The sequence below is a fragment of the Syngnathus typhle genome, linkage group LG5, assembly GCF_033458585.1.
Source record: "Syngnathus typhle isolate RoL2023-S1 ecotype Sweden linkage group LG5, RoL_Styp_1.0, whole genome shotgun sequence".
In the NCBI taxonomy this organism is placed as follows: domain Eukaryota; kingdom Metazoa; phylum Chordata; class Actinopteri; order Syngnathiformes; family Syngnathidae; genus Syngnathus; species Syngnathus typhle.
Window position 1 is genome coordinate 3,761,502 of NC_083742.1, and position 22,212 is coordinate 3,783,713.

The following is a 22,212-nucleotide window of genomic DNA, read 5'->3' on the forward strand; positions in this document are numbered from 1 at the left end:
TTTCAGCATTACGGCATCACTGAAGTAAGGTACACGCCTGACATTTAAAAAAAAAAAACTTATTTTCTATAGGCTAGAATCCCTCCCATTGCATGATTGATATACAGATAAGCCTGTCGGGAGGCAATCACAGTGAACCGACCCCGCTCACCGCAGCAAGTTTGGATGCGCAAACACAAGCCCGGCACCAAAGCTAACAAGCTGATCAATGCATTACGCGTAACAATGAACTTAACTCTCCTCCGTGAGTCGCCACCTTATCGTGGTGGAGGGGTTTGCGTGCCCCTATGATCCTAGGAGCCATGTTGTCTGGGGCTTCATGCCCCTGGTAGGGTCACCCATGGCAAACGGGTCCTAGGCCAGACAAAGCACGGCTCACACGAGCCCCTTGTGACGAACAAAATAAATGGATCTCGTTTTCCCTCGCCCGGAAGCGGGTCCCACGGAGCCCCCCCTCTGGAGCCAGTCCTGGAGGCGGGGCTCGAAGGCGAGCGTCTGGTGGCCGGCCCTTCGCCCATGGGGCCGAAAAGGAAACGTGGGTCCCCCTTCCCATGGGCTCACCAGCTGTGGGAGGGGGCAAAGGGGTCGGATGCATTGCAAGCTGGGCGGGGGCCAAAGGCAGGGACCTTGGCGGTTTGATCCCCGGCTGCAGAAGCTGGCTCTTGGGACATGGAATGTCACCTCTCTGGCTAAAAAGGAGCCCGAGCTGGTGTGCAAGGCGGAAAATTTCCGACTAGACATAGTCGGACTTGCCTCCACGCACAGTTTGGGTTCCGGTACAAGCCCTCTCGAGAGGGGCTGGACTCTCTTCCACTCTGGAGTTGCCCATGGTGAGAGGCGTCGAGCAGGTGTGGGTACACTTATTGCCCCCCGGCTGGGCGCCTGCACATTGGGCTTTACCCCGGTGAACGAGAGGGTAGCCTCCCTCCACCTTCGGGTGGGGGGACGGGTCCTGACTGTTGTTTGTGTCTATGCACCAAACGGCAGCTCAGAGTACCCACCCTTCTTGGAGTCCCTAGAGGAAGTGCTGGAGAGCGCTCCTTCTGAGGACTCCATCGTTCTACTGGGTGACTTCAATGCTCACGTGGGCAATGACAGTGAGACTTGGAAGGGCGTGATTGGGAGGAACGGCCCCCCCCAATCTGACCCGAGTGGTGTTCTATTATTGGACTTCTGTGCTCGATTTTCTATAATGAACACCATGTTCAAACATAAGGGTGTCCATGTGTGCACTTGGCACCAGGACACCCTAGGCCGCAGTTCGATGATCGACTTTGTAGTCGTGTCATCGGATTTGCGGCCGCATGTTTGGACACTCGGGCGAAGAGAGGGGCGGAGCTGTCAACTGATCACCACCTGGTGGTGGGTTGGCTCCGATGGTGGGGGAAGATGCCGGTCCGACCTGGCAGAATCCCCTGTCGGGAAGAGCTTCAACTCCTACCTCCGGCAGAGCTTCTCCCACGTCCCGGGGGAGGCGGGCGACATTGAGTTCGAGTGGACCATGTTCCACGCCTTCATTGTTGAGGCGGCCGACCGGAGCTGTGGCCGTAAGGTCATTGGTGCCTGTCGTGGCGGCAATCCCCGAACCCGCTGGTGAACACTGGCGGTAAGGGATGCCGTCAAGCTGAAGAAGGAGTCCTATCGGGCCGTTTTGGTCTGCGGGACTCCGGAGGCAGCTGACAGGTACTGGATGGCCAAGCGGAACACGGCTTCGGTTATTGCTGAGGCAAAAACCCGGGTGTGGGAGGAGATTGGCGAGGCCATGGAGAATGACTTCCGGACGGCTTCGAGGAAATTCTGGTCCACCATCCGGCAGCTCAGGAGGGGGATGCAGTGCAACGTCAACACTGTTTACTGTGGAGATGCCGTGCTGCTGACCTCGACTCGGGACGTCGTGTGTCGTGGGGAGAAAACTTCGAAGACCTCCTCAATTCCACCTACACGCCTTCCATTGCGGAAGCAGGGCCTGGGGACTCTGAGGCGGACCCTCCAATCTCTGGGGTCGAAATCACTGAGGTAGTTAAAAAACTCCTCGGTGGCAAGGCCCCGGGGGTGGATGAGATCCGCCCGGATTTCTTAAGGGCTCTGTATGTTGTGGGGCTGTCACACGTCTCTACAACATCGCGTGGATATCGGGGACAGTGCCTCTGGATTGGCAGACTGGGGTGGTGGTTCCCCTCTTTAAGAAGGAGACCGGTGTGTTCCAATTACAGGGGAATTACACTCTTCAGCCTCCCTGGTAAGGTCTATTCAGGGGTGCTGGAGAGGAGGGTCGGTCGGGAGGTCGAACCTCGGATTCAGGAGGAACAGTGTGGCTTTCGTCCTGGCCGTGGAACAGTGGACAAGCTCTTCAGCCTCAGCAGGATCCTCGAGAGTGCATGGGAGTTCGCCCAACCAGTCCACGTGTTTTGTGGACTTGGAGAAGGCGTTCGACCGTGTCCCTCGAGAGGTTCTGTGGGGGGTGCTTTGGGAGTACGGGGTACCGAGCCAACTGATAGGGGCGGTTCGGTCCCTGTATCACAGATGCCAGAGTTTGGTCTGCATTTCCGGCAGTAAGTCGGATTCGTTCCCAGTGAGGGTTGGACTCCGCCAAGGCTGCCCTTTGTCACCGATTCTGTTCATAATTTTTATGGACAGAATTTCTTGGCGCAGCCGAGGCGTTGAGGGTGTCCGGTTTGGGGACCTCAGCATCGCGTCTCTGATTTTTGCAGACGACGTGGTGCTGTTGGCTTCTTCAGGCCGTGATCTCCAGCTCTCACCGGAGCGGTTCGCAGCCGAGTGTGAAGCGGTCGGGATGAGGGTCAGCACCTCCAAATCAGAGTCCATGGTCCTCGATCGGAAAAGGGTGGAATGCCCTCTCCGGATCGGGGATGAGATCCTGCCCCAAGTGGAGCAGTTTAAGTGTCTTGGGGTCTTGTTCACGAGTGAGGGGAGGATGGAGCGCAAGATCGACAGGCGGATCGGTGCAGCGTCGGCAGTAATGCGGACTCTGTTCCGGTCCGTCGTGGTAAAGAGAGAGCTGAGCCAAAAGGCAAAGCTCTCAATTTACCGGTCGATTTACGCTCCTACCCTCACCTATGGTCACGAGCTATGGGTCCTGACCGAAAGAACGAGATCCCGGATACAAGCGGCCGAAATGAGTTTTCTCCGCAGGATGTCCGGGCTCTCCCTTAGAGATAGGGTGAGGAGTTCGGTCATCCGGGAGAGACTCGGAGTAGAGTCGCTACTCCTCCACGTTGAGAGGAGCCAGATGAGGTGGCTCGGGCATCTCATCAGGATGCCTCCTGGACGGAGGTTTTCCAGGTATGTCCCACCGGTAGGAGACCCCAGGGACGACCCAGGACGCGCTGGAGAGACTATGTCTCTCAGCTGGCCTGGGAACGCCTTGGGATCCCCCGGGATGAGCTAGATGAAGTGGCTGGGGAGAGGGAAGTCTGGGAGTCCCTCCTGAAGCTGCTGCCCCCGCGACCCGACCCCGGATAAGCGGAAGAAGATGGATGGATGGAATAAACTTAACTCCAGCGTATGGTTTAAGCCTTAAACTTTAAGGACCCTTTCTCACAGTCATGGCATTCAAGTATAACCTAGTGGCAATGTTGTTAGTCAGTTAGTGCTGAATGACTTGCATTTTCACATTGTAGATATGTCTCTAAGATTATTAAAATGCACCATACTGTACAGTTTGTAATAAAATTACAAAATTACTTGTTTAACACAATTAGAAGGTAGTTTTCTTCACTTTTTTGATAGCTACTAGAACCACTGAACTTTATTTGTAAATCAGACATGCTTTAAATAGTGGCTGTTGTGTGCTGACTTCCATTTAAGACAAGTTTGAATGTGATTATCAATAATGTTTCAGCATACTGGATGTGGTATATGTAAAGAACAATCCTGGGGATTTTCATCACCACCTGGCTACTTGCCCGGTCATGTGATACACTGTTAGAAAAAACTGAGTTCCTGGAAATATAGTATATACTGCCCAACATTTTGGGATGCAGTCGTCTCTCCAGGCTCAGCATGCACTGAAATCTGACAGGTGCAAAGGAATGATTCAGGGTTGAATGCAACACCCATACCCAGTAAGAGTGTGTGCCCAATTGTGCTACATTATCTAAGTTGCTTATCTCTATTTCTTTCTCAAAAACATTTGTTTTCATTTAAGTACAAGTTATATTTCTCATGAAAGATGTACAAAAAAAATGTTGCTGTTTTTTTTCCCTTATTTTTCACAAACTGGAATTTGAATAGTGGTGTCTGGATGTTTTATGTCCACTGTATCATGTTAAATTTTTGTTTATAGGAAAATGAATGTTTAAAGAAAGAATTATTCGAGAAAGGCTCTCGTATTGAGGAGCAAAACCCCAAGATAAGTGAAGTATTCAACCAAAGCCAAAGGTGAGTTTGAATATTTTTCAATTGTCTCATCTTTTTCTGTCGGTAGACTATGTATCACGCCTAGTCATATCTCATGTAGGTATATGGACAATAGCAACACGCATTTGGAAAAGAGAAATGACTCCCTCAAGTCTTCAGGTGAACAGAAGCAAGTTAAACTACTGCAGGCTGAACAAGACAAGGTCAGTGTTGCTAATCACTACCAAAGTGTAATGGACCCCAGGGTTTCGCAGAGAAAACAGAAGTAGAGAGGTTTACCTGGCTTCATAAAATATATTTAGAGTGCGTTAGGAAATTACCTCTGAGGCCCGTGCACTTCTCTTAGAGTGGATGTGTTATCCAAACGCAGCCAGCGTTGGTGCATCGTGTCCTTTGTCAGAGCGTCTACTGCGCATACTGGCACTCCAGCTTTGGTCCACTCTCAGAGCATGTTTTCAAACGTGACCTTCATTTTAGTCGTACTGTATTTATTTGGATAATTCATTGGTCCCCTCCATCAGTCATCACCATACCATGGTGGACGGCTTCGTATGTCCCAGTGATCCTAGGAGCTAAGTTGTCTGGCTTTATGCCCTGGCAAGGTCACCCATGGGAAACAGGTCCTAGCTGAGAGATCAGACAAAGCACGGCTCATAGAATCCCTTAAAATGAGTGACAATATAGATACATTTTCCCTTGCCCGGAGGAGAGATCGCCCGCCCCTCCTGGAGCCAGGCCTGGAGGTGAGGCTCGTAGGTGAGCGTCTGGTGGCCTTCACCCATGGGGCCTGGCCTGGTACAGCCTGAAAAGTTAACATGGGTACCCTTTCCCATAAACTCCCCCCCTGTGGGAGGGGCCAAAGGGGTCAGGTCAAAGTCAAAGTCTGCTTTGTCAATTTCTTCACATGGCAAGACACAAAGAAATCGTGAGTAGTGAGTTGTGCGGCGCTCAAAGGCGGGGACCTTGGCGGTCCGATCCGCAGCTACAGAAGTAGTTCTAGGGATATTGAATGTCACCTCTCTGACAGAAGTAAGTTTTAACTTCCTGCTGAAGCTGCTGCCCCCGCGACTTGAGCCCGGATAAACCGTGGATAATAGATAGATGGATGGTTTTAATTCCCAGTTGTCATTTGTACTTTTATAAATGGTTCAGTCATTATTGTGACATGAGGTTTCCTTTTGGGTTGAGGTCTCTATCTCGCATCCTGTCACTGTATCTTCTTGATTACCCTCCAGATTCAATTAAAGGAAAAACTGGCATCAGCCACAGCTAATCTTTCTCAAATGCAACTAGAGGGTTTGACACATCAACAGAAGATTTCAGAGCTGCAAACTAAACTGAGCACAAGTCGGCTTGACTGTGAACGCCACTCTAAACACATCAGTGATCTGGAATCACAACTCGAAGGTTAGTGTTAATACCCAAATATACATATTGCTGCCAAAATTAGGTATTGACTGTACAGTTCTGTGATTTTCGACTATCTCACTGTTATGATGTATTAATTTAATTGCTGACCCAACCAATGGTATCTCAATTACTTACCTTCCAGTGGAAATACAAGCTTGATTAAAAACATTTCAGATTCAAACCCATCCTATGGACTATTGTTTTGATCATGACCCATAACTTGTGAGCATCGGTGGAGGGTAGGAACATAGGCGACCTGTGATTCAAGATCTTCACCTTCCGGCTCAGCCCCTCTTCACCACTACGGACCAATACATAGTCTGTATCGCTGCAAACGCTGCACCGATCCACCTGTCAATCTCGCTCTCCATGTTCCCCTCACTTGTGATCAAGACCCCAAGATACTTGAACTCATCCTCTTGGAACAGTATCTCATCCCCCACCTGGAGAGGGCACTCCACCCTATTACGACTTAGGATCGTTGTCTCATTTTTGGAGTCACTGATTTTGATCCCATCTGCTTTACACTTGGCTGTGAATCGCTCAAGTGAGAGTTGAAGATTGCCACTTGAACAGTACCACACCATCTAAAAGAGTAGAGAAACTGAGACCACCAAACCGTACAACCTCAACACCTAAGCTGTGCCTTGAAACGTTTTTCATAAGAGATTAACAGAATCTGTGGCAAAAAGCAACCTTGGCAGAGTCCAACCCTCACTGATAACAAATCTGACTTATTGCCCTAAATGCGGACTAAACTATAACATCTGTTGTACAAGGCTCAAACAGCCCATACTACGGCAGCTCATCCACCACAAGATCCTTCGAGCACATGATGGAGGGCCTTCTCCAAGTACACAAAGAATATGTAGACTTATTAGTGAACTACCATGCACCCTCACACACTTGGTGGTTCCACCAACACGTTTCGGGTTTGTCCCCACGACAGGCACCAATCACCTTACAGCCAGCTCCGATCAGCCACCTCAACAATGGAGGCACAAAACAAGGTCTACTCGGACTCAATGTCCGCCACCTCCTCTATAATATGGGCGAAGTTCTGCCGAAGGTGGAAGTCGAAACCCTTTCTGACAAGGGATTCTGCCAGTCGTTCCCAGCAAACATTTGGGTTTGTCGGGGCAGACCAGCAGCTTATCCCACCATTGGAGCCAACACACCATTCAGTGATAATAAATTGTCAGCTCCGTCCCTCTCTTTACCGAGCATTGAAATCACGTGGCCACAAGGTTGATCATCGAATTGCAGCCTAGGTTGTCCTGATGCCATGAGCACATACAGCACATAGTATGTTTGTACATATTGTTGGTTCTGGACACTCTGTGACAAGCACAGAAATTGAGTTACAGAACACTGCTCGGTTTCTGATCCAGGGGGGCGGGCGTTCCTCTCAATCACGCCCCTCCAGGTCTTGCTGTCATTGCCCATATGAGCATTGAAGTTGCCCAACAAAACGATGAAGTCTCCAGAAGGAGCACTCTTCAGCACTCCTTCCAAAAACTTCATCTTTTATCAAGTTATTTTATTTTTGTTTTATTGAGTCCATTTTAACCTTCTCTTTTATCTGTTGAGTTGGGTCCCTCACAGCCAAAAATAAAAATAGATTAGGTAGCATAGTGAGGATGTGTGGCAGGATTGCTGGGACGAGTTTCATGGAGCTTTCTGGCCTGTATAGAGCCAGGGCCACTTAGGAAAGCTAGGGACATTCACCCACTGGCCTGCCACTACAGGCTCCTGCCGTCTGGCTGCCTGGTATTCTTTTTAATAACGTCACCAAAAGAGCCATAGGTTCCCGACGCCTGGTCCATATCCACAAACGCATCACAGTCTACAGGCGCTAGGCCAGGGAGAATTAAGTACACCCAGACCTGCTCTGTGTCTCACACTGTGGGCAACTCCAGTGTAAGAGAGTTCAACCACTTTCGCTTCTGCAGATGGATTTTGGACTGGCAAGGTCCCCAACCTTTGTCTGCTGCCAAGCTCTTTCTGCACCCGACCTTTTTGGTCTTTCCACAGGAGGGGAGATCTTGTGAAGGGGGACCCACATTTTTCATTGGGTCTAAGCATGGCTTGGCGCCATGGGTGCAGGCCCGGCCACCAGACACTTGCCTTCAAGCCCCACCTTCAGGTTTGGCTCCAAAGGGAGGCAGGCCCTGTTAGCCCACATTCGTGAAAAGGGAAATTGAAGCCATTATTTGTATTTGTTTTAGAATTGCGGGGGGGGGGGGGGGGTCATACTTATACGGTCATATAACCGTGTCCGTTACTTGTTTTTCGTTTTCCCGTTTTCAGTCCACCCGTCTCTTCTTTTATTTTCTCGTGTTGTCTTCCGTCCACCTCGCTTCCCCGCAGCTCCGCTCTTACCTATCTGTCTCCTCTACCAACTACGTTAGCCAGCTAGCCAACAGCCAACTGGACAAAACCACCACCAGACCCTCCTGCCTCCCGACTCGGAGCCTGTGGCCGCCTGCTGCGGACTCGACGGCAGCTCTGGCCCGGTTCTCTGGCCTTCCGTCCGGCGTCCGCGGGGGACGGGCTCCACTCCCTGCGGGCTCGCCAACCGTGGCTCTGCTGTGTGCCGCCGTGGTGCGTTGGGGCCTGCCGTTCGAGCGGCTGCAGTCGAGGTCGACTGGCATCACCACCTGGTCCACTGCTCCTTCCACACGAGGCTGGGATCCTTCGCCGTCGCCGCTACATCTGTCCGGCATTTCTCTGATGGCTCACCCATCTCCTCTTTTTGGACTACCAACACCCCGTCACCCCCACCTCCCGTACTGGCAACCTCAACAACATCCGCTCCCGCCCCTCCTTCTCCTCCATCCATCCCCTTTGCACTGCTGACCGATGTCCTGTTAACTATAACCTACTGTCTCTCCCCCCCCCCCCCCTCCACTCTTTTTTTCTTATTCCATGTAAAGCGTCTTTGGGTTATTGAAAAGCGCTATATAAATTGAATGTATTATTATTATTATTATTATTATTATTATACTTGGTCTGGTCCCTCACCTGTGACCTCTTCACCAAGGGTGCCCCCTGGCTTATACATCCTTTATAAGTGCTAAATGTGAATTCAAACAGCCTGGAATGTTCCTTTAATGGTGAAGTAATTTCAGAAAATGCCAAATGCAATTTACCGTTTTTTTCCGTGTATAATGCGCCCCCATGTATAATGCGCACCCTAAAAATGGCATGCTGATGCTGGAAAAAAAGCTTGTACCCCTGTATAATACGCACCCAATTTTTATGAATTTTTTAAAATATATATATATATTGTTTTAAGTCCCAATGATCGTCACACACGCAGGGAGGCAATGGGTCCCATTTTTATAGTCTTTGGTATGGTCTTAACTAGGCTGGATGTAATCCTTTTTGTTGGCGTTGATTTCTCCGACTGCCCGTAAACGCACCACCGCGCTCTGTGCGCGCATGTGAAAAAGGCGTGCGGACGTGAAAAAGGCGGCTCTGTATGGGAGAGACGTTGAAGAGGAATAAAAACACCCTTGGAAACCAAAACTTGCCCCTCGTCGTGACTCGGAGCTGCAACAAATGTTTCGGATTTGTGTAGGGTACATTGTGACAGACAGCAAACGAGCAGGTGATCGAGCAAGCGTCTGAAACGAGAGCATTGCGGTCGCATGGAGCGTGTTTGAAGTGAACAGCAGAGAAGAAAGGAACAAGGCAAAGTGTTGTGAAATAAAATATTACCTGTAATACGGATTTAGGTAGAGAACTGAAGTCTCGCTCTTTATATAGCTGACGTGTCTTGCGGATCCGTTCTGCGCATCTGTAATGGCGGCCTCCGTATGATATCCGGTTTGCGTGTGTGCGCGTGTGCGCGTGTGCGCGTGTGTGCGAGAGCGAGAGAGCGTGAGAGAGAGAGTGCGAGAGAGAACGCTCAACCGTAGCGCGCCGCCGACCGCCCAACTGCACCGCGCTGGTCGCATTATTGTGACAGAGCCGTCGCTGAAATTTAGAAGATATTTTTAAAGTCCTGATGTACTTTCTAAAATTTAGAATTTAAAATTTTCAGTGCGCACTGCGCAGGGAGCTTAATTTGGTGCGGTCGCGCAACCGCAGCGCGCCGGGCGCTCACTGTCGCATTGCTTAAAGAGCGCCTTTGTGTTTTAGGATGAACAGCAGAGACCAAAGAAACAAGGCAAAGTGTTGTGAAATAAAATATTACCTGTAATACGCATTTTGTTATTTGCTGATTGAAACTGCTAATTAAACTGTGAATTGAAACTAATAGGAAGAAAACAACTCTCGCTCTTAATATAGCTGACGAGTCTTGTGCATCCGTTCTGCGCATCTGTAATGGCGGCCTCCGTATGACGTCCGGTCCGCAATGGAGATTAAAAAACAAAAAATATTTGACAATAACACACCATCAAGGATTGCACCATCGCATCAAACGATGTGTCGTCAATTATGAATTTTACTGACTGTGTGTTGGGCAGGATGGCTGAATGCATGGGCGATTGACAACAAACAAGAAGAAAGGTGATTTCAAGTTTTATTTCGAGGGAGATTTGCCATGTCTCGTCCCCAGTTTTGCTATGTGTCTAGGTTGCCATAGTTTCTGTTCGCGTCGCCCCTCTCTTCCTGTGTCACCTCAATCGATGTAACGTGTTTTGTATTTAAGTCCTGTCTGCCCCTCGCTCACCGTCGGATCATTGCATGTGTTACTGTCATGATGTGGTTTCTGTTCCTGTCTTTGGTAATGTCACCCTGTCTTTTTGTTCCACGACTTTGTCGGTCAGTCCTGTTGCTGGTTTTGTTGTACCATGACTTTCTTTAAAAAAAAAATAAAAATAAAAATTTTTTAAAAAATTAAAAAATTTTGTACCCATGTATAATGCGCACCCCAGATTTTAGGACAATAAATTCGTTAAATTTTGCGCACTATACACGAAAAAAAACGGTATGCTGTTTAAATAAGGTTCAACTTTCAGGCCCAGACTTTGCTCCTAGGATTATTGAGCTACTCAATCACCTCCACAATGACAAGGGGACAGTTCATGGAGGGGAGAGTTAACTGTATTGGGAACATGGCCTCTTAAATCTAAAAATCAGAGATCACCAATCTCATATTGTGAAGGATATAACAAACATATGTCATAATCATTGATGTAACATTGTGATTATGTGCTTGTATGTGTCAGAGCTGAGGGAAATATCAGAAAGATCCCAGTCTCAGTACCGTGAAGAAATGCAAAGACGCAAGGAGCTAGAGCTCAAGCTCAAAAACATGGAGGGGGAAGTTAATGACCTGAAGACAAATCAAGAAGGCCTAAAACAAGTGAGTGCCCTTCAAAATGTATATTCCCTACTGAGTGGATCAGTACTGTGCCATCTGTGTTAATGATATTTGGTTTATATACACTGGGTGAGAATCTCAGAGTGGTGCTGTGTTTAAAAATTGCTTTTCTTTTTTCATGAGCCGATATAGATACATAAAACCATAAATGGATTTGTAACCCACATAAAAACATATGTTTGGAAAACCTGTGTGCCATTTAGGGATAATATCTCATTCTGCCACAGTGTGGCACAAATATCGCTAATGCATTGTCAAGGAGACAGTCTTGTGAGCAAGCGTTCTCCTGTGAAAATAATACAAAAACAACTATTAACTCACTCATATCAGTCTCTAAATAGTTACTTGCTCGTTAGGACAACAAAATGTACGCCTATATATTGACGTGAGGAGCTGTTCTCCATTGAATGAGCCCTCACGTTTAGCTCCGTCAAGCAAGGCCTCCGCTTCCTAAGAGCTTAGGCCTCAATGCTAATGCGCTATACTAAGGTGTTTTAGCTTAATTATTTGGTTAAAACCCATCAAAGTCTTAAAAGTATTGAACAGTATTTTATGATGTTGTTCTGATTCATGTTTTACTGTGATAAAATGAGAAGAGGATTCTAGTTGGCGATTTGCATGATGCTTAAGATAATTGTAAGTGGTTAGCTGCTACGCTATCACGTACATAACATGTAGGACTTAAGTGGTAGGCGGAGGGCATATTTCATTCATTTTAAAGATCCCCATCAAAGAAGGTTATATTTTTTGTTAACATCCTGTTCATCTTTCAGCAAATCAAAGAAAATTGTTGGCACTCTTACCTCTTTACATTTTTTATTCATCGGCAACTTTATGTAGGATACTGGGTCCAGCAAACCAAGCAAACAGCTATGCTGCGGTGTTACATCCATTACATAGTTGTAGTTATTGTCCAATGACAAGCCTTGTGATGTGTCTTGTTTCATTATTTTTTCTCTTTCATTTGCTGTTGTCGGAATATGTCTGCAGGTTGGATCCAGTCAGTGTTTGCATTTAATGTTAACTTTAAACAAGCTCTATCAGAGTTGATAATCTGCTATGCAAATTAAAGATCACATGACAGACCTAGGCACTTTTGTAAAATAACATCACTTTGTTGCATTAATAATACAGTCAAACCTCGGTTTTCGACCACAATCCGTTCCAGAAGGTAGTTCGAGAAGCGAATCGTTCGAATTCCAAATCTATTTTTCCCATTACGAATAATGGAAAAAAAAATCCGTTCCAAGACAAAAAAAACCCCGCCTTTTTTAAGCATTTTTCTCATTTGCGCAATTTTGTCCGATCGCGCAACTGCAACGCACCGCCGAACGCGCAACCGTAGTGCGCCGCCGAATGAGCAACTGCACCGTGCTGGTCGCATTATTGTGACCGAGCCATCGCTGAAATTTAGAAAATATTTTAAAAGTCCTGATGTACTTTCGAAAATTTAAGTGGACCTCAGTGCGCAGAGAGCTTAATTTGGTCCGATCGCGCAACTGCAGCGCACCGGGCGCTCACTGTCGCACTGCTTTAAGAGCGTCTTTGTGTTTTAGGATGGCTTTACTGCTCCCACTTGCTTTCTTTGGAGGCAGGATTAGGGGTTAATACAATCCTCAAAGTAACGAAAATACAATAACAATGGAGTCAGTCAGCATCCTGGCCCCGCGGTCAGGTTTTCTCAGATCCTCTTGGCTCATCTCGCGAGAATCGACCTCCGAAATTTGTTCGACAACCGAAGCAAAAAATCTCGAATTTTTCGTTTGAATTCCGATTTGTTCGAGAACCAGGACGTTCGAAAACCGAGGTTTGACTGTAATAATAACACTTTTGACAGCTTCCGTTCATCGAACGTCCTCAGCAAGGTTCCTGTGAGCGTCAAGCTGTCCACACTGAACGCATATATACGCATTATGTACACCATATTAATGATATTGGCAGCTTTAGAAGTGATGCCTGTGACAAATTTAAACTTTAAACCCCTTTTTAGATGGTACTGATTACCGATTTTGGTATAAGCGTGATAAATTATGCCCCAATTGTCAGTTCAACAGCCACATTTCAAGTGCTATTAGTATGTTCGATTTCCACATAGCACTTTGAAGGCAACATGGGCTGTTTGGCTTGCAACAAATGACGCCCAGCTAGTTACAGTAACCCTGCGTGGATCCTTGCATATTTCACCTCTGTGATACATGCATCGGATCCAGCAGGTTCCCCTGGCTGAGAATGGTAACCGTGCGCTGTGGAAAGCTCGACGCTGTCAGGAAATGAGTGGAGCCAAGGCGACCAAATGCCCCTTGAACCGGGTTTTATTGAAGGGAAAGGGAGTTGGAAGGGAGGCAGGTGGGGAACCGACAACACAGACGGAATGGAGACTCACGGCCAGCAAACAGACAGACAGACCGGCAAAAGTCCACTTGGACAAGGATAAAATTCTGACCGTGAGCCTCCAGACAAGAACGGGGGAAAACTAAATTTGCAGGACACAAGGCGCGGATACAGACGGGGGACAACAGTAGACACTGACAGGGAGAAACATACGGGCAGGGCTTAAATACATGAGGTAACAAGAGGAAGCACGTGACAGACATTACGGCAGTGCTTCTCAAATAGTGGGGCGCGCCCCCCTTGGGGGGCGCGGTGCTATTCCTGGGGGGGCGCGTGTGACCCTGGGGAACAGGCTTTTTTTTTGGCAGTACTAGAATAAAGTGTAATTGCGCGTTTACTACAGCAGGGGGCAGTGGCGCTCTCATTGTTACTTCTGTCACGTTTGCGACAGTGCAACATTTTACGACTTACAAGACAAGTTAGGATAGTCACGGTGGGGAGGGGGGGCGCGAATAGTTTTCTTCTTGCTAGGGGGGGGGCGTAACAGAAAATAATTGAGAAGCACTGCATTACGGTGATGAAGGGGTGTGGCTGAGGGAAGTTGCCAGCCGAGCGTGCTCTGGCACGGGCGCAACAAATGCTCACAGAAGCTCAATGAAAGGAAGCTGTCAAAAGTGGCTACAGCAGCTGTCCTTTTAATTTTCAGCAAATAGTCACAAGGATGAGAATTTTCCGCGGTTCCGTGGATTTCCGTGTTTTTTTCCGTCGAAAGTATTTTTGCGAATCGTGTAAATCCGTTGAGAATCTTTTTTTTTTTATATATGGGGGGGAGCGGCCGGCTAGCTGGCCGGGCAACGTTAGCATCGGCGACTCGTGGATATACACAGGACTGTCTCAGAAAATTAGAATATTGTCATAAAGCTCTTTAATTTCTGCAATGCAGTTAAAAAACAATAATGTCATACATTATGGATTCATTAAAAATCAACGTCCCAGCGACGTCTTTTTCAAGGTGATGTAACGAAGTGGTAAACATGCCCATTCCCAACTTTTACTGCACGTGTTGTAGCCATGAAATTCTAAGTTAATTATTATTTGAAAAATAAAATAATGTTTATGAGTTTGGCATTAAATACAGTGCCTTGCGAAAGTATTCGGCCCCCTTGAACCTTTCAACATTTCGCGACATTTCAGGCTTCAAACATAAAGATATAAAAGTTTAATTTTTTGTCAAGAATCAACAAGTGGGACACAATTGTGAAGTGGAACGAAATTGATTGGATAATTTAAACTTTTTTAACAAATAAAAAACTGAAAAGTGGGGCGTGCAATATTATTCGGCCCCCTTGCGCTAATACTTTGTAGCGCCACCTTTTGCTGCAATTACAGCTGCAAGTCGCTTGGGGTATGTCTCTATCAGTTTTTCACATCGAGAAACTGGAATTCTTGCCCATTCTTCCTTGCAAAACAGCTCGAACTCAGTGAGGTTGGATGGAGAGCGTTTGTGAACAGCAGTCTTCAGCTCTTTCCACAGATGTGGGGGTCCACATCACAGATGACCTCACCTGGACTGGGAACACCACAACACTGGTCAAGAGGGCACAGAAGCGCTTGTACTTCCTGCGGAGGATGAGGAGAGCCCACCTGCCCCCACCCATCATGAGGACGTTCTACCGAAGCACCATAGAGAGCATTCTGACAAGCTGTCTCTCGGTGTAGTGTGGGGGTGGCAGCGCCTCCGATTGGAAGAACGTAAGGAGAGTGGTGAAGACAGCAGAGAGGATCATCGGGGCTCCTCTTCCCTCCATTCAGGACTTGTCATCCGAGCGCTGCGTGTCCCGAGCCCGTAAAATTATCAGTGACCCATCACACCCCCACCAAGGACTGTTCTCCCTGCTACCCTCTGGGAAGAGGTTTCCCAGCATCCACTGCAGGTCCACCAGGTTCTGCAACAGTTTTTTCCCTACTGTCGTCAGACTGTTGAACAGTCAACTTAGCATTCCTCTGCGCACTTTGTAAATGCTGTTTTTGTTTCCTGCACTGTTTACATACTTTATCACTGCTACACTTTATACTTATCTTATTTCCTATTTATGTAGAAATGTCACTTTTTATTTGGCCGAAATATCATTTCATTGTTGAGAGCCGTATGCAACGAAATTTCGTTTTGTGTGGACCAAGTGTTTACAAAATGACAATAAAGTCTGTCTAAGTCTAAGATTCTCAATTGGATTCAGGTCTGGACTTTGACTTGGCCATTCTAACACCTGGATACGTCTATTTGTGAACCATTCAATTGTAGATTTGGCTTTATGTTTTGGATCATTGTCCTGTTGGAAGATAAATCTCCGTCCCAGTCTCAGGTCTTTTGCAGACTCCAACAGGTTTTCTTCCAGAATGGTCCTGTATTTGGCTCCATCCATCTTTCCATCAATTTTAGCCATCTTCCCTGTCCCTGCTGAAGAAAAGCAGGCCCAAACCATGATGCTGCTACCACCATGTTTGACAGTGGGGATGGTGGTCACCTAGGTAGTCTAATGTAAACTTTTGTTTTCCTCAGAAATTTTCAGTTTGTAGTTTAAATTATAAGGTTTACGTATATATATATATATTTGTGTCATGTTCATTTGTGTCAGCAGAATCAGCAGCATCTCTGATTTGCGCTTTTTGCTGTCACAAATGAGGTAGGGCAACCAAATGCAACATGGGCTCTTCATTTGGGGAAACTTTAAAGGACACAAGGAGGTTTGGAATGCCTGGAGAGCAGGACTACGAGGCAAGCTGACGAGCCCGTCAGCGAGCTTGCGTTGTGCGTCATCGAAGCAGAAGGATATAGCAAGCTTTTTAAAGCTAGTTAAAAAGGATTTAAAGGTACAATAAAGTGTTTAAAAGTATAATAAAGTGTTTAAAAATAAAATTATAAAAGTCTTGTGCGGATGCTTTTGCGCTGGGCGGCGGGGGCGCGTCAGCCGGTCAGCACAGCAAGAGCAGAGCGGAGCCGTTGCACGTTTACACTTTAAAATGTTTACAAATACAATAAAGTGTGTGAAAATAAAATAAAAATAAATAAAAAACAAAACTAAAAATAAAATTATAAATGTCTTGTGCAGATAAAGCTTTAAAAAATGTTAATAAGTGTTTAAATACAATCACGTATTTAAAAGTACAATACAGTGTATAAAAATAAAATTATAAATGTCTTGTGCGGATGCACTCCCACTGGATCGCGTCAGGCGGTCATCACTGCAAATGCAGAGCGCAGCAATGACACCTTTACACTTTTGTTGGTTAAAAAAGTGCTTCAAATACAATAATGTATTTAAAAGTACAATAGAGTGTGTGTATATATATACCGTATTGGCCCGAATATAAAACAACCCCGATTATAAGACGACCCCCTCTTTTTCAAGACTCAAGTTTGAAAAAAGCCTATGTCTAGACCCTGATTGTAAGACGAAATTTTATTAGCCCAATATTCGGGCCAATACGGTCGTGTGCGGATGCCCTCGCGCTGGGCTGCGTGAACGTGTCAGATGGCCAACACGTTTACACTTCAAAAAAGGTTCATAAAAGTCTTGTGTGGATATTGTAACAACATATTTACTCTTATTTAGTTTCTTATTTATTTAAAAACAAAAAAATATACATATATATGTATAAATATGTGTATATATACAGTGCCTTGCGAAAGTATTCGGCCCCCTTGAACCTTTTAACATTTCGCCACATTTCAGGCTTCAAACATATAAAATTTTAATTTTTTTGTCAAGAATCAACAACAAGTGGGACACAATCGTGAAGTGGAACGAAATTTATTGAGTAATTTAAACTTTAACAAATAAAAAACTGAAAAGTGGGGCGTGCAATATTATTCGGCCCCTTTACTTTCAGTGGAGCAAACTCACTCCAGAAGTTCAGTGAGGATCTTTGAATGATCCAATGTTGTCCTAAATGACTGATGATGATAAATAGAATGCACCTGTGTGTAATCAAGTCTCCGTATAAATGCACCTGCTCTTTGATAGTCTCAGGGTTCTGTTTAAAACCTCTCTGTGCTTTGAAGACAAAGGAACACACAAGGCAGGTCCGAGATACTGTTGTGGAGAAGTTTAAAGCCGGATTTGGATACAAAAAGATTTCCCAAGCTTTAAACATCTCAAGGAGCACTGTGCAAGCAATTATATTGAAATGGAAGGAGTATCAAACCACTGCAAATCTACCAAGACCCGGCCGTCCCTCCAAACTTTCATCTCAAACAAGGAGAAGACTGATCAGAGATGCAGCCAAGAGGCACCTGATCACTCTGGATGAACTGCAGATAACTACAGCTGAGGTGGGAGAGTCTGTCCATAGGACAACAATCTGGCCTTTATGGAAGAGTGGCAAGAAGAAAGCCTGTCTGGGTTTTCCAAACTATCTTGATCTATGATTATGTTGGAATGTATGTAACCGGTAATAAATAACTTAGGTAGATTAGTTTTATGCTTACGTTGGTATGTAACCAGTAATAGACCACTTAGCTTGTCCCATTTTACACAATGTCGGAAAACATCCCCTGCTCTGCTAATCTAGAGGTCAACAGCTTTAACTTGTTTATTCAGTCCACTGTCACCCCCACCCTTTTTCTCTTAATAAAGATGCTCTTGTGGGAAGTGAGAGTCAGACTACATTCGACCATCGCTGTAAGCACAGCGACGAGTGAACTCTCCGCCTGCAGGTGTCTAAAACGACTAACTTGTCTCCGAGTGGTTCTTGCAAAATAAGTTAGAGTGAGCACCACTCTAACAAAGCCGTTTCTCAAAGATATAGTTTAAAGTCTGCCGCAAGCCACCTGGGAGACACACCAAACATGTGGAAGACGGTGCTCTGGTCAGATGAAACCGAAATCGAACTTTTTGGCCACAATGCAAAACGATATGTTTGGCGTAAAAGCAACACAGCTCATCACCCTGAACACACCACATCACCCTGAACACACCATCCCCACTGTCAAACGTGGTGGTGGCAGGATCGGAGACTGGGACGGAGATTTATCTTCCAACAGGACAATGACCCAAAACATAAAGCCAAATCTACAATGGAATGGTTCACAAATAGACGTATCCAGGTGTTAGAATAGCCAAGTCAAAGTCCAGACCTGAATGCAATCGAGAATCTGTGGAAAGAGCTCTCCATCCAACCTCACTGAGCTCGAGCTGTTTTGCAAGGAAAAATGGGCAAGAATTCCAGTCTCTCGATGTGCAAAACTGATAGAGACATACCCCAAGCGACTTGCAGCTGTAATTGCAGCAAAAGGTGGCGCTACAAAGTATTAGTTCAAGGGGGCCGAATAATACTGCACGCCCCACTTTTTAGTTTTTTATTTGTTAAAAAAGTTTAAATTATCCAATAAATTTTGTTCCACTTCACGATTGTGTCCCACTTGTTGTTGATTCTTGACAAAAAAATTAACTTTCATATCTTTATGTTTGAAGCCTGAAATATCGCGAAATGTTGGAAGGTTCAATGGGGGCGAATACTTTAGCAAGGCACTGTATCTGGAATGTAACCTGTGCATGTGTTTGGTTATGGGAAAGTAATAGTAGAGTGACCAAAATGGCAATCATGTCGTTGCTAGGAAAAGGGTTCATAAGGTTACAGTCTCAGAGCCTTGTGGTCTTCATTATCCATTAATCAATCAAAAGAGGTGCATGAGAAGGTTCAGCCCAGTCCTAACAGAAATTAAAAAATCCACTGAGTCTTTCACAAATGTGGTTCAAGTTGTAGAAGGAATTTTGTGTGATAGAGATTTTTTTGCTGTGGAGGATCTTTCCACTAGTGAACTTGTACTGTCCTTATTTGATTGTACGTTGCTCTGAGTATAGTATGTCACACCAGTAAAAAAATGCATCATAAGAATGAACAAAACAACACGTCGCTCCAGAGAATAAGTCGTGTTTTGGGAGGGAAATATCCATCCATCCATCCATCCATCCATCCATCCATCCATCATCTGAACCGTCTATCTTCAAAATTAAGAGACAAAAAACATCTGAGCTCAAACTTGTCCCCCAAATCCCCGTACCCTTATGATCCACTACTTCATATAAAAAAAACTTTCTAAAAACGTTTTGTTCAAATGTGCCGTTTATTTATTCAGAATGCAAAAAGAGTGCCGAAGCGCATCAGCCAATACAAAGAAATGAAACAGTTCAAGCACAAGCTGCAAATTACTTAACATTTGGCTGTGTTTGTTAGAGTAACATGCTGTATAATTATCCGATTCATAATTTATGTCCTTGAGATTTTTTTACAGCGCAATTTGAAACCATTTCACGTATGTTAATACTAGTTTTTGAGCTTTCAACATATCTGTAAAGAAACAATGTGCTGCCATGTCTGCATGAGACAATGCACGCTTAAGTAATTAAAGTGTACTACGTTGAGGTCTTGCTGGGGAAAGGGAATCATGTTTTCCCATTACAAATAATTGAAAAAAAATTTAATCCGTTCCAAGCGAAAAAACGCCTTTTTTAAGCATTTTTTCATTCGCGCATTTTTGTCCGATCGCAAAAACCGTAGCGCGTGCCGACCGCGCAACTGCACCGCGCTGGTCGCATTATTGTGACAGAGCCGTCGCTAAAATTTTGAAAATATTTTTAAAGTCCTGATTTCTTTCCAAAATTTAAGTGGACCGTAGGGAGCTTAATTTAGTCCGATCGCGCAACTGCAGCGCGCCGGGCTCTCACTGTCACATTGCTTTAAGAGCGTCTTTGTGTTTTAGGATGGCTTTACTGCTCCCACTTGCTTCCTTTGGAGGGATGATTAGAGTTGATGCAATCCTCAGAGTAACGAGAATGTAATAACGAAGGGAGTCAGTTGGCATGCGGGTCCTCTCGGCTCGTCTAACGAGGTTCGACAACCGAAATTTTGTCCGACATCCGAAGCAAAAAAATCTCGAATTTTCTATTCGAATACCGATTTGTTCGAGAACCGGGACGTTCGAAAATCGAGGCGCCCCTGTATATCTATACTAGTGTTAGCTCATAACTGAAGAGCCTAGGGTCCTTTTGTTTTACAACTGCAAATGCTGGCACCAAATAATGGACTAGAGCAGGGGTGTCAAACTTATTTTTGTCGCGGGCCGCATCATAGTCATAGTTTGCTTCAAAGGGGCATTAAAATTGTCAACCCAAATAAATGTATGAATGTCTCATATTGTATATATAGTAAAGGCTACACAACAAACTGATGAATGACTAGTTCATCAAACAGACTAATAAAAACGTTTCAAATTATTCGAAATGAAAAATTGAAATCAAATCAAATATTTAAAAATCAAAAGTATTTAAAATAATGAATGGTAATCTATTTTTTAAAAGTGAAAACAATTTGAAATTTTGTAATTGACATGAATTTGATACACAATTTGTCTTTGCGGGCCACCTAAAATGACGTGGCTGGCCGTATCTGGCCCCTGGGCCTTGACTTTGACACCTGTGAACTAGAGGAATATGTGAAAATGTTCATACATACCAGTACTTTTAATCAAATATGACTTCCTTTTCCTTTCTTTCTCTTACTTTTGCACTTTTTTCTGTATTAACTACAAATACCAGGGGTCACACAGTGCCACTGTTAAGGAGGTACTCGAGAGAAGAGTGGCTGAACTTGAGATGAAATTGACTGAGCAAGAAAGTTTAGCAGATACAGCAACAGAGGTAAAAAGTATTTTAATTTATTGTTTGGTTTTGCTCCTAATACACACAATGACATGCAGTGGAACCTCGAAAGATGAATGCCACTTAGGTGGTATTGTGTAATTCAAAATTTGACCAACGGCTGAGCAGTTGCAGAAGATTTTGCTTCAGATTGCCTTGATTGTCTTGAGATTTCTTTGCACCCAACAAAAGTTCAAGACACATGGGGCCGGATTTCTTCTTTTTCTTCACAAGTTTATTGAGCAACCCAATCGAACACATTTAACCAATTTTAAATGCTTATTGACAAGGGGGAAAAGCTTTTGGGAGAAGAGAAGCGGTAACTGGAAATAAAGCATAAAGAACACTATCTGAGAAATTTGGTGGCGCCTCAATAAGGTTGTGTCTGTTTTGGTGCACTTTTGCTGCATTTCCGCACGGAATGTCTTGAATTTGTGCAGGGTATAATTAATTTGAAGACTATCACGGCATACACCAATTTGCTTGCAAACAGGAATTTGACCCAAAACACAGATAAAAGTACCCAGAAGTGGGTAAGACCAAAACAACGGCCCATTCCCAACTAGCCTTGTCTTAACTCTGATCTAAATCCTATTAAACATCTGTTGAAGAAGCTAAAACATACAGACTAGTGAAAGCACCCTTCAAACCTGAGACAATTGGAGAAGTTTGCTTGGGAGGAGAGGGCTGGTTGACAGACACAGAAGTCTCCTAGTTACAGAAATTGTTTGATTGCTGTGCGTGTTAAAGCTCTGCCGGAGGTGGGAGTTGAAGCTGTTCCTGACAGGGGATTCCGCCAGACGTTCCCAGCAGACCCTCACAGTACATTTGGGTCTGCCAGGTCGGACCGACATCTTCCCCCATCATCAGAGCCAACCCACATCAGTTGACAGCTCAGCCCCTCTCTTCACCCGAGTGTCCAAAACATGCGGCTGCATATCAGAGGACACAACGACACTGTTGATCATTGAACTGCGGCCTAGGGTTTCCTGGTGCCCACATGGACACCCTTATGCATGAACATGGTGTTCATTATGGACTATCCATTTTGAGCAC

General features: G+C 45.4%; 1 protein-coding gene across 6 annotated transcripts in view; it reads left to right on the plus strand.

The window, feature by feature from the left end:
- The window catches only part of fkbp15b (FKBP prolyl isomerase family member 15b), a 114,954-nt gene that overhangs the window by 81,945 nt on the left and 10,797 nt on the right, over positions 1–22,212 (plus strand). For 4 of the 6 annotated variants that reach the window (XM_061278169.1, XM_061278172.1, XM_061278166.1 and 1 more), the window contains exons 18-22: positions 4,307–4,401; positions 4,481–4,583; positions 5,616–5,787; positions 10,971–11,107; positions 21,055–21,156. In XM_061278169.1, the coding sequence (XP_061134153.1) occupies positions 4,307–4,401; positions 4,481–4,583; positions 5,616–5,787; positions 10,971–11,107; positions 21,055–21,156 (609 nt within the window). The remainder of the gene's footprint in view (positions 1–4,306; positions 4,402–4,480; positions 4,584–5,615; positions 5,788–10,970; positions 11,108–21,054; positions 21,157–22,212) is intronic. The other 2 variants (XM_061278170.1, XM_061278168.1) reach the window with 1 other exon arrangement.